We start from the raw sequence: 11,637 nt of genomic DNA, 5'->3' as shown, positions 1-11,637 counted from the left end.
TTGTTTTTCTGTTTTTTTTTTTTGGGGGGGGGGGGCGGGCGGCAGCGCTGCCAGCTGCCATCTGTGGGTCAGGCTCCCGGGCTGGTTTGGCCTCACAAAATACACACCGATGGTGAAAATTGCACCTGCCAGGTGGATAGGGAGAGGGGGAAAGTTACAGGACTGAATTAATCTGGAAACCTGTTAAGACAGTGATGAATCTGGTCCTTTTCTGGGCATGTGTCTGCCTTGGAGAAGGGGAGAGCGCTTGGCTGGGCGCTGTTTCACCCCAGGGCGAGATTTCTGTATTGGTAATACTGACAAGGCTGCTTCGTGTTTTTTAAGTGTTTATTTAAAAAAAAAACAATCATCCCTGTCGTAAACTTTGGGGCCCCGACCAGAACCGAGCATAAAAGGAGAAGGCACGAAGGCGCTGCTGCGGAAGTGGGGGTTTCGCTCAGGAACAAGAGTCGAGAGATGAGATCTGGCCCCGGGGAACCGCTTCGCTGCTTCGAAATCCCCCTGTAAACCCTCAGCACCGTCGCGCTGCCGTTGGGGCTCTGCCGTGTTCGCACGGCCGAGGCTGCGGAGCTGCGGTCCCCGTTCGGTGCTTTGGGGTTCGGCTGTCTGCAGCGCGGCGTCGGGAGGGCTCTCCCCAAGACCTGGGCTGCTCTCTTTTTTTTTTTTTTTGGGGGGGGGGGGGGGGGAACTGGTGTGTGGGAGAGTTTAAATCAACTGGTAATTTTATTTTAATTTCTTTGCTCCCTGGGGTTTAACATGGGATATTCCCAGTTCAGCCAGCAGCTCCCTCTCGCTATGATTAACCGACACGTACTGCTGGTTTTTAAATGTCATTTGATGATTCATTTGTGTAGGAGATGTAAAAGAGCACGGTGTCGGTGCGATAGGCGCTGCACCCCGCGCCGGTTTAACGCTGCTCGTTTTGAGCCGGGGCGCTGCAGAGCCTCCACCGCCTTTCCGAATCAGCCCGACGGCGTTGGCGCTCGGCAGCTCTTCCTCGCAGAGGGGTCGGAGGCTGCTGCGGACCCTTTTCGCCCAACTCCTCGCTCTGGATGTGGCTGGTGTGGGGGACAGACCTGGCGGCTGCTGGGGAAGATGGAGCCTTTCGGGGTTTTGGTGTTATGGGGAGGAAATGGTTCCTGTGCATGAGGGAAAAAAAAAAACAACAAAAAACCAAACCAACTCCAAAACAACCACACAGAGAATTTGCTGCTCGAGCAAATGATGTTGTGTAATGGGTCTGTGTGCAGAGGTGGGTCCTCGTGTTTCTCCCGCTGCGGGTGGAAACCATCCTTGGTGGGAGAAGGTTTCAGGGGCGTTCGTGGCACGCTGGGGGGTGGGTGGTGGTGCAGGTCCTGCGAGAGCCTGAGGCTGGACCTCAGCTCTGGATGGAGCTGGCCCTGGAGTGTGGTGGGGAGGAGGAGGAGGAGGAGGAGGTGGTGGTCTGGTGAGGCCGGGCTGGATGGTGGCTGGAGGACAGCAGGGAGAGCGTGTGCCCAGGGGGCAGCCAGCAAAGCTGGACAGGAGACAGGCACAGCCCCAAGGTGGACATCTCCCTTGGGTTTTGCTTCACTCCCTCTCCTCCCCGTCCTACTTGGCATCTTCTCTTGGGTGATGTTATTGAGTGTGGAACAGTTCCACCATCACGCTCAGTGCAAGAGCTGTGTGTGGCGGCAGCGTGGCATTTCACCACCGAGTACGGTGCCTGCTTGTGGCCATGTGCAAAAAAAACCATCATCTTGGACCCAAAAGGGAGTCAACCTGCTGGGTGCCTTTGGGAACAGCAATGTTTGTCCATCCTTAGATGCCCAGAAATGACTCCCAAGCCCAGGACACGCAGTGTGGTCAGTGCGGCAGCAATGGCAGCCGCTGGCCCATGGGCATGCCCTGAGCTGGGCAGGAATAAGCTAAATGCAGATAACTTAGGGAAGTGTGTCTGAAAAGACTCAAAAAACAATCCCTGCAGAGGAAATGTGTTGTATGTGGGGTAGGAGGAGGCAGACAGGCCTCCAGCCATTTAAAAAAGCAGAGTGGAATTTGATCACTATGATTAAAGAAACGATTTTTTTCTGATTGAAATAACTGTATTAGTCTGAAGAGCCTCTTTCTAGGAATTTTGTAATTCCTTTTTATTTTCAGAACCGTCAGCGCAATCACTCTTCATTAGCAAAGAACCATTTTAGATCTCAGATGTGACCTCATCCCCAGAGATCTATTACTTGGCATTTTCATGACTCTTCAGCTGAACGGCTTCGGCGGCTTCTGCCTGAAGCGTGATTGCTTAAAACTCTGCTAAATTGCTCTTCGAGTCCTGCATCAGTGGCTGCCGGGAGAGCCGGCTCAGAGGAGAAAGGGGCAAGTGTCTGCCCAAGAATAGAAAACAGAAGGGCTGGGATGCACCTTGCCTGGGGTGGGCTCCAGGGGTGGGGGTGATGGGGCCAGACCCATGCCTGGGCAGGGGTCCCCGCACGAAGCCAGTGGGCAAAAGCCTTCTGTGCTGAAGGGGAGGGAAGCTGTGGCATCGTGGCGGTGGGTGCGGTGGGATGCACGGGTGGTGCTGCTGTGCTACCGGGTGCTGGTGGCCATGGGGCTCAGAGCAGAGACCACCACGGGGGTGTGCGCTGTGCGGGAAGGGGCGGCCAGCGGGGAGTTATGTGGGCTTGAGCAAGAATCGGAGGGCACCGTACTGCTGGTTTTGGCCCCGTGTCTGTTTTCTCCCTCTCTTTGAGCCCTCCATGGCGGCAGCGGGCGGTGGTGCCTCCTATGGGGCTACATCCCTGGAGGTGCTTGAAACCCAAGCGGGGCTTGGATAAGGTGATCTCCAGGATCCTGTCCAGTCTTGGGGAAACCTCATAGACCCAGAATCGGCTGGTCACTGGGTGCAACATCTGTGCTGGTTCCGGGGCCGCAGGTAACCAGCAGATGTTGGTTGTGTGGGTGGGCAGAGGGGCCATCGCTCTGCCTGGTGCGATGCAGGAGCCGGAGCTGAGGGACTGGCGCAGGGCCCTGTCCTTGGCCCCTTGTCTCTGTCCTCTGAAGGACTGTCGGAGCACGGAGTGATTTCCAGAGGGGAGACGGGTCTGCAGGGGGTCTGGCACAGCCTGGGGCGCAGGGGTGGCCCTGGGCCACCTCTCCTGGGGAAAAGGGGCTTCTCCTGGCCCTGTGAGGCTGCAATCAGTTCCCAAATGTCTGCTCCTGAGGATCAGCAGATCCCTCTGATCCACCCACGCTCCCTGATGTGGGTCGGGGTCTCACCAGGCTGGTCTCAGTGCACACAGAGGGTGGTGTGGTTGGGCACCCGTGGGGTCCTCTCCAGCCCAGACCCCCTGCGATGGAGCTCCCTGGGAGGACCTGCGCAGCTCTCGCTGCTGAGCAGGGATGTTGCAGGAAAAACGGTTTCTAAGTGAAATCTCCATGGCAATCAAAACACCGAGCCCATCTTCACTTGCCTCTAACCTGTCTGAAATGCAGCAACGATCCTTCTCCCCTTCTCTGGAGATGCACCGCTCTCCTATCTTTTGCCTTTTCCTCTGAACTCCAAAGTAAACTGCAGCATCTCATTTGAATTTCTCAAAGGAAGTGAAATATATTGTTTGGTTTGGGGTTTTTTTTTGTGTTTGTTTGGTTTGGTTTGTTTTTGTTTTTTTTTTCCAAATCTGTTGTATGATTCTTCCCCCTGCCCGTCCATGCTCGAGCAGTCGATCCTTTCCCCATATAGTGCTGTGGACTGGGGGAGTGTGCGGTGAGGAATGGAAATGCAAATTGTCAGGTAATGCTGATGTAAATGGCGATGGACCTGTGCCCGAGCACACCAGGGAGGACTTGGCCACTTCTGCCTCTAGATAAGACGGTCATTACCAAGAACGTGGTGATGTTGGGCCAAATCCATCTCCACCATTCTGCTGTTCAAATTCATTCACTAACTAGCTGGTGAGGAAAACTGGCTGGGAGCGAGGGGACAGGGACAGTGTCCCTGAGGGTGGTTTGTGGCTGCAGGGAAGCAGCACTCTCCCTGAGGAGTGTCCCGTGGAAGTGCACGCTCAGCCTGTCTACCTAGGGTGCCTCTCCGTGTCGGGTTTTGTGGCTGCCAAAGCCACGGTTCATGAGCTGCTGGTCTTCCGCCTCCCGAGCTATGTATCCAAGCCGTACCCACGCGCCAGCTCCTCGGGGCCGGCTGGGGCTGTGGTGGGATGGGGAGCTATGGGGAGAGGGCACTGTCCCCTCCGTACTGCTGAGCAGCGTCGGAAAGCTCCCGGGTCCCACCTAGAGCTGTTATTCCCAGCAGAGGTCCGACGTGGTGCGGAGCTGCTGCCTTTGCTTGCTTCAAAAATGTTTTTTAGTTGGGGGTTGACTTCTACAAGGTGAGAGGGTGTGGGAAGGATGCTCTTCAGCTGGACGTGGAACCTGTCTCTCCTGGCATCCTTGCAAACCGATAAATAGAGAGATCTGTCACTGAGGCTTTGTTATTGCCTTTCTTGGCTTAGAATCACTCTTTTGAGAGTATGTCACCATAATCGTGATGGCCCATGGGTTTTTTACCTCCCCCGTAATAGCCTGTCACACACTCACGGCTCATTAGATGAGTGGTAGATTGCAAAGAAGAGGCGGTGTGGCTAACTCGCGGGGACCGCGGCCGCCCCAGCCCGGGGCGATGGGCATTGTGCGGGGCGGCCGCCTGCCTCCTCCCGGGGCACTTGTTCTGGGTGGCTTTTATCCTGCCGAACATTAGCCCAAGTGCCAGATGAGGCTCAAGTCCTTTCTTACAATTGATATTTCTGACAATTGAGAAATAATGTAGGTTACGGAAGAGGAGCCCGTTTGCAGCAGGCTGTGATGGGCAGGGGGAGGACACGGGCAGGTCCACCTCTCTGGGCTGCTGTGGGTGCCCCAGACCACCGTGGCCGCGCTTGGTCCCGTGCAGCCCGTGGGCGCCTACGTCTCGCTGCAGGCCACGACTGTCTGCAAGTTATTTTATGGCCATTTCATAGCGGGTGGTAAACCCCTCGCCTGCTGAGTTTGAATGATGCCATCAAGCTGACAGTGGGGGTTAACCTCCGGCATCCGTGGCCATGCAATGCTCTGCATCAGGTTTTTAACAGGGCGGGAGTGGAAGCACCCTGGCAGCTCCAGTCTCGCCATCGCTTTCCTTCCCGCTGCAGGTGATGGTGGAGGGATGGAGGCGACGGGAAGGTGCCGGTTTTGCAGGCTGGCACACAGACGTCGGGGTGTGCTGCCGCACGGCCAGGCCACCCCCGAGCGCGGCTGCCATCGCTCTTTCCCGGTTTGCAGCCAGGAGAGCCGCAGGTCCAGCAGTGACTGCCAGGGTTCAGGCGCAGGCAGAGTTACCGAGCTGTTGTTTTGTGAACAGCTTGTTTCATCCTGTCCCGGTACAACAGGAAATGTGGCAACGGTTTATGGTTAATAGCTTCTGTTTTTCTTCCTTCAGCCAGAATTGCATATTCTGCACCAGAAACTTTGCAAAACCGGAGGTCTGGGTAGATTTGTGAAGAGCAAGAAGTCGCTGATCTAATCGTACATGACGGAAGGAGCAGCACTTCTCTTCCCAGGCCATGGCCGCCCTTCCCGGGGCTGCCCCCGCCGCGGCACTGGTGCTGCTGGGCTGGTGCGGTTCCTGCTCCTGCTTGCAGGCGGGTTTTGGTCTGTAAAACAGAAAAGCAGAGTCTGCGACGGGTGGGCGTGCGGGGGGTTGGGGATGGTGTGGTCGCCGCTGCCGGGGGCTCACGGCACACCTCTGCCTGAGCATCACTGCCACGAACAGCAAGAAGGGGTGAGCCCTTGGAGCCCCGGTGCCCTTTGTGGTCCCGTGGGGCTCCCCCGGCCCTAAATAGCTGCGGGAGCTGGGACGGCACTGCGCTGCGTCCCGCGGGACGGCTGGCTCGGCTGTGGAGCGTGTCCCTTGGGGTTTATCCAGGCGTTTTGTCCAGCGTGCTGCGCTTCTCAGCCCCGTGGTGGGATTCCTGCATAGAAAGAGATTATTACAACTCGCTTGGCCTCGAGCTGCGGGTGTAGGAGGAAGGTGAGCTGGTGGGGGCTGGTGCGGAGCATCGCTCCTGTGCTGCCCTGGGGCGGAAGGGAAGAGCTTCTTTCAGTGCCGGCAGTGTTTTGTTGCAGTATTGGTCCAGTGGAATCTCGTAACACGTTGCAGTTTTCCTTTTAAAATCAAAGTGGTTATAAGGATGCGCCTAGCTACGTTTCAAGCCCACTTAGACATCAGCACTGTGGGAGTGGTAACTTCTGGTTTGGTTTTTGCACCACAACTGATGTGTGAGGGACGAGGGGCTCGGCGGTCCTGTGCTGCTCTATGCCATACGCACAACCTGCTGTTTCAGAGATACATCTTCACATCCACGGCCGGGTCGCAGCTGCTGGCAGAGCCGGGAGCCCCGTGCAAGGTCACTGGTTTTGCTTTCCAATGCAGGACGGTTACTCTCTGCACACCTTAAATTGTGCTGCAGTGGAAACAGTTAAACCATCTGTCACTGGGAGCTTAATAAAAGCAAATTAATTCCACACCCGGTGCAAGATGACTTATAAAATAACCCTAAGAAAACATAATATGTCTGTTAAAACCTGTATTTGTCAAATTGTCATAATGCAGGGTTTCTTTTTCAATTATAATTGCACGTGGAAAGGGAGGGAACAACCTGTTGCCCGTAGCTGCGGCCGCACGATCCTGTAAATTGTGGGAATTGTGATGGATGAGGGTTGGAATCCCATTTCGGGTGAGAGAATAATTGTCTAAACGACAATGAATTGTTGTGGGTTCTTCAAACCATAACATCGGGTTAGTCAAAGCAGACAGATGTGGTAAATAAATAAATTATGGGCGGCTTTCTGTCCTAGTATGTTTTCCCAGGCGAGGGGCTGAGCATCAAGAAGCTGCAGGATGGGCAGAGGAGGGCGGCGATTCGGGAGCCCCGCAGTGCCGGTGGGAGCTGAGCTGCCTCCCGCCGTCCCCAGCGCTGCCGGGGCAGGAGCAGCGGTGAGAGGGGCAAAGTGCCCTCCTGCCATGGCAGCGCATCCCGGCCACTGCCCGACTCCGGCTCCTGGGAGCAAGATTGGATCTCTGCCGGCAGCAGCGGGGCAGTTTTGGGTGTCTCGGCAGGGTCCCGCTGCCGTGGGCGTGCTGGGCAGGCTGCAGGGCTTCCTTCGTTGATGGAGTTGTGCGGGGACACGGCGCGAGACCTGTGCCGTGGTGTCACCAGCACCGCGTTCCTGTGCCAGGCTTCCCGCGCCTCCTGCTGCCAGTGATTTAGGTTCCCTGGAGCATGAAGCAATTAGTGTCTGCCGTGTGCCTGCTGCGAAACCCCGGGGACCGGCACCGCTCCAGGCCGCTGCGGTCCTGGGTACACCGTGCATCCTCCATGGAAACCGGGCGGCATCGGCGCGCGAGCTGCTCCGAGGGCTCTTAATTGCTGGCACGCGCTATTCTCCTCGGCTGGAAACATCACAAGCGGGGAAGGACTTGCCCCGCTGGAGAGAAGCAAATTGCAGTGGCAGGGAGAGACTGAGCTGCTCTGTTGCTTTTGCCGCGCGTGTCTGGGCGGATGCTGGTCGGGCTGTGTTTGTGCCGGGGATGAAGCGTGGCATACGTGCGCAGCATGCCTAACCGCTGCAGCTCTGCCGTGCAGCCAGGGGTCCCTTTGCATGCCGGAGGGGACGGTCCCGGGGGTCTCGGGGCTCTGTGAGTGGGGTGGAGGGCAGCAGCACGGCGGTGCCTGTCCCCAGCGCTGTGACGTGGGTGATGTGAGGAAGTGGAGGGTTCCTGAGTGCGCATCTTCCGTTAACTTAAAGAGAAGGTTTTGTTGGTTTTAATTCTTTTTGCTTTTCCCCAGTGCTATTTGAAAATCTCTGCCCTTGGCATTGTTTTTAAAGACTCCCACGCCAGCACAGCCTCGTGCGGTCACCAAACACCTATTGCAGTCAATAGATTGCAGCGAAGCATGTGCCTAAGGACTTTGACGAATTGGGGAGTTGAAATTGCCATTATGATAAGTGGATGTTTATGTGCCATTCTTAAATACCTCAGGAAAGCTTTGCTTTTATTTTCTTGAGGCACTGAACAAGGAGGAGACTAATGCAGTGTCAGTGTTCCTCCGTTGGGCTCCAAGATCTGCATTTTCAGGAGGTCTCATACTGTTTGCATCTCTCAAGCAGAAATTGCGAACTCTCGCTTGGGAATCGCTTGAATGAGTTTGGGGCTCTCGAATCCCAGGGCTCAGCCGTCTTGCCAGATTGCAGCCAGGATTTCAGTTTGTCCTGTGCTTGATTCTCCTCCTAAAAGAAATATCATGGGTAGCCTGGGGCGATTCTGGCTTATTTACAGCTTGCTGCATCCCGGTCGCATGTACTGCGAGGCTGCCTGGGAAGAGACGGGCTTTGCTCCCAAAGCTGCTTTTTTTTTTTTTTTTTTTTTTTTTTCCTTTTTTTACCATCGAGGAGGTTACAGGTTTTGTGCTGTACCGGCCTCGATAGCACATCCCTTCACGCTTTCTGCTCTCCGCTAATGCTAACTTCTGAGCAAACCCCCACAAAATATGGGAGCGCCGCTCGCGGTCTCAGGCAGCGCTGGGGAAATGCATTCCCGGGCTGTCTCCGGGGAAGGCGGTGAGTTATGGAGAGGCAGCAGAGCGCTGTGCTGTGAAATCCGGCCCGCTGGGCACAGTCCAAGACACACGCAGGGTTGTTTGCAGCAGGTCCGGATTTTGGGATGCTGACGGCTGTGCGTTAGAGGGGACCTGCTCCCCTGGCTGGGTGGAAAGCCCCTCTGCTCTGGGTAACCCAGGCCAAAGCGCTGTCAAACCTTGACGCACTAGATGAGCCTCATGGAGGGAGTTTCCAGTGGTCTTGTGGCAATAAAGTCATCAGGGCTTCTTGAACACCACTGTTGGACCCACATCCTGCTGCCGGCAAGGCAAGCGGCTGGAGAAGCCGGTGAAGAGCTCTGGTGATGGTGCGAAGAAATGACCAGCGCCTGTTGCTGCAGGCTGTAATTCTTGCTGCCGCTTCGCAGCCGGCACCATGGTTGGATGTGATCGGCATCCCTGGGCTGGGGAGGTGCTCAGGGCAGGAATTTGGCTGCAGTACCTCGTGGGGAATGCAGCTCAGCCGTGTGTCCTCACAAGCTGCCCGCAGAGACCGCGGTGCAGTCGCCACAGTCCTGTTCTTGCGGTGGGTTATTCCCCACGAGGAGATCCAAAGGCGGCTGCTGGGCTTTACCGGGCAGCCAGGGAACTCCTGGGTTAGTTTAGCTCCCTGTATTTCATTTTTTTTTAATAGATTTTCTTAGCCCACTGGTGAATTTGAATTTACTTCAGGGTCACACAAGCCCTCGCTTCCATCACACTATTACAGGAGCCATTAACTCTGCAACAGACTGTTCCAGATGGATGCTGAAGGTGAGCGGCTGCTTTTGTCCTGAGGAGCTGCCGTGGACTCGGTGCCACAGTCCCGGGGGATGGAGGTGGGATGCAGGGGGTGTCCCTGAAGCATTTGCTGCCTGTCCCGCCATGGGTTGGTAGCTTTAGCTTTGTGCTCTGGGTTTCCCTCCCCTCCTTGGCCCCCCTGCACGGTACGGGCAAAGCACTGGAGCCTTGAAGGGCTCTGCAGCTGCCAGGGCTGATCTTAAACTCTTAGGGTGGGAACGCACAGAATCCCTGCCCGTATGTGCTGGCACGTCCTTTCCTGCTTTCCAGCAGCTTTTCGGAAAAGAGCTCGCTGGTTCTTGTGTTCCCGCAGTGGCTGAGCATCCCTGGGCGCTGCCGGCGCCATGGTGGAGGATGGAATCCTGACGATGCGTTTCCAGGGTGCCCGTGGGCCTCCGCAGGCTGTGCCTTGGGCAGATGGGAGGTGGGAGCGGGGCTCGGGCTCTCGCTCAAGGCTGCGACAAACCTTCTCTGCAGAAAACCATCTGCGACTGCGTGTGGCCGGTGCCTCGCCAGAGCCTCCCTCCCGGCTCCCCCAGCGCTGTTCTTGCTCTCCCCCTGTCTTGTGTGTCCCTGGGGAAAGGTGGCCGACATCCCGTGAGCCTCGCTTGCCCGCCAGGGAGGCTGGGTGGCCAGAGACACCTCCCTGGGGCTGCATGGGACCTGCGGGGCACGGAGCTCGGCACTGGTTCGTGTGCTTTCCTCCAGCGTTCCCCAGAGATGCGTGCTCTGGCCCTTTTCTGCAGAAAGCATCTTACTTTTCCCCTTTGAGATGGCCTCTCATGGGCACTGTGATCCTGCTCCCCTCTAGCACAGGTCTTGCAGCCGTCCCGACCCCACGGCAGCATCTCCTGGTTGGACTCTGCCCCGGTCCCCATCGGCTCAGCCCGTGCTGCCGGCAGCGCTGGGCTCCGCTCCGGCGCTTTGTCCAAACCCGTTCGTTGCTTAAATGCTCTAAACCCCGGGTTGTGTTTGGGAAGCTCCCACGAGCTGCCTCTCCGCGACAGGATAGTGTTTTCCGGTTATTCATCAGCGACATTTCCATGCGCAACCTGGAGGTAAAGCCCTCCTACGTGCCGAATCTGTCGCTTTGCCTCCCAAGAGGAAATTCCCCAAAACCTGGGTGAGAAGCAGCAACACCGCCGTCCTCCCGGCGAGCCCACGCGCGGGCAGACGCGGAGCGGTTGCTGACACGGGCTGGGATGCCTCGGCTGGTTCATTAGTGACTGATTTATTAGTCACGCAGCCGGCTGGCTGCTTGTGTGATTTTACTGCTCTGAGCTATAATTTCCAAAGCCAAAGAGGAGTAATCCAGGAGAGATTTCACTTCAGGCTCTGCCTGGGTGAGCCTGCTGGAAGCTGCGTGAGGAGCGCGCCGGGTGGTTAAGGGGGTGCCTGGCTTGGGTGGGCAGAGCCATGACTACTGGAAATGCGATGTGGTTTTTCAATGGCGTTGGAAGAAGCAAAGAAACACTCGGTGGGTGCGGGTGGCGTTTTTTGAAAGCGGGTTTTAGAGGCTGGATCCTTTGCCCTGGTTTGTACTGGGATGTCTTGGCTGTTCTGTGCCTCACTGTCCCACTGACTGGTGGGTTTTGCGTTACCCTCCGCTGCCTGTTACTGGTGTACAGAGGTGGTTTGGGGCACTTTTAGCCTCTTGGCCGTAGGGACAATCTCCACCTGCACCATCACTGCTAACCTGAGCTCAGGGTCTGCGCAGCCTCTTTGTTCCTGCGTTTCCCAAGCAAAAGCTGAGCTGAACAGACGCGGTGTTACCCAATACGCAAAACAGCTGAAGCCTGTCTCTTCTGATTTCAGAATGTAACACAAACGGTAGAAGAGGAAAAGCCCGAGCCTCCGACCATCCAGGAGATCAAACAGAAAATTGAAAAATACAATGCAAAAGTTACAAACTGCCTGTTGATGAAGCTGGTACGTATTGGGCTCTATTTACCTAATTCGCGGAAAGAGGGATGCTGGTTTCCCTGGGCTGTGAACAGAGCCGGGCTGTAGGAAGGCATCTCCAAGGCAAGGGGGCTCGTGGCTGCTGAGATGTTCTTGTCTTCCTTACAGCATCCCAGACTGGTGGGGGTGGAAGGGCCCTCTGGAGCTCCCCCATCCCACCCCCCGCCAGAGCAGGGGCACCTCCAGCAGTGGCACAGGACGGCGTCCAGGCGGGTTTGGGATGGCTCCA

At 56.5% G+C, this 11,637-nt stretch overlaps 1 protein-coding gene across 1 annotated transcript in view; it reads left to right on the top strand.

The window, feature by feature from the left end:
• Positions 1-11,637, top strand: part of RASSF5 (Ras association (RalGDS/AF-6) domain family member 5) — a 22,478-nt gene that overhangs the window by 6,822 nt on the left and 4,019 nt on the right. Inside the window, exon 3 of the mRNA XM_009888278.1 lies at positions 11,262-11,375. Coding sequence (XP_009886580.1) covers positions 11,262-11,375 — 114 coding nt within the window. The remainder of the gene's footprint in view (positions 1-11,261; positions 11,376-11,637) is intronic.

This window comes from Charadrius vociferus, unplaced genomic scaffold (genome assembly GCF_000708025.1).
Source record: "Charadrius vociferus isolate BGI_N301 unplaced genomic scaffold, ASM70802v2 scaffold266, whole genome shotgun sequence".
NCBI classification, from domain to species: Eukaryota; Metazoa; Chordata; class Aves; order Charadriiformes; family Charadriidae; genus Charadrius; species Charadrius vociferus.
Note: the sequence above shows the minus strand (reverse complement) of the source record. Positions and strands in the feature narration are given on the sequence as shown.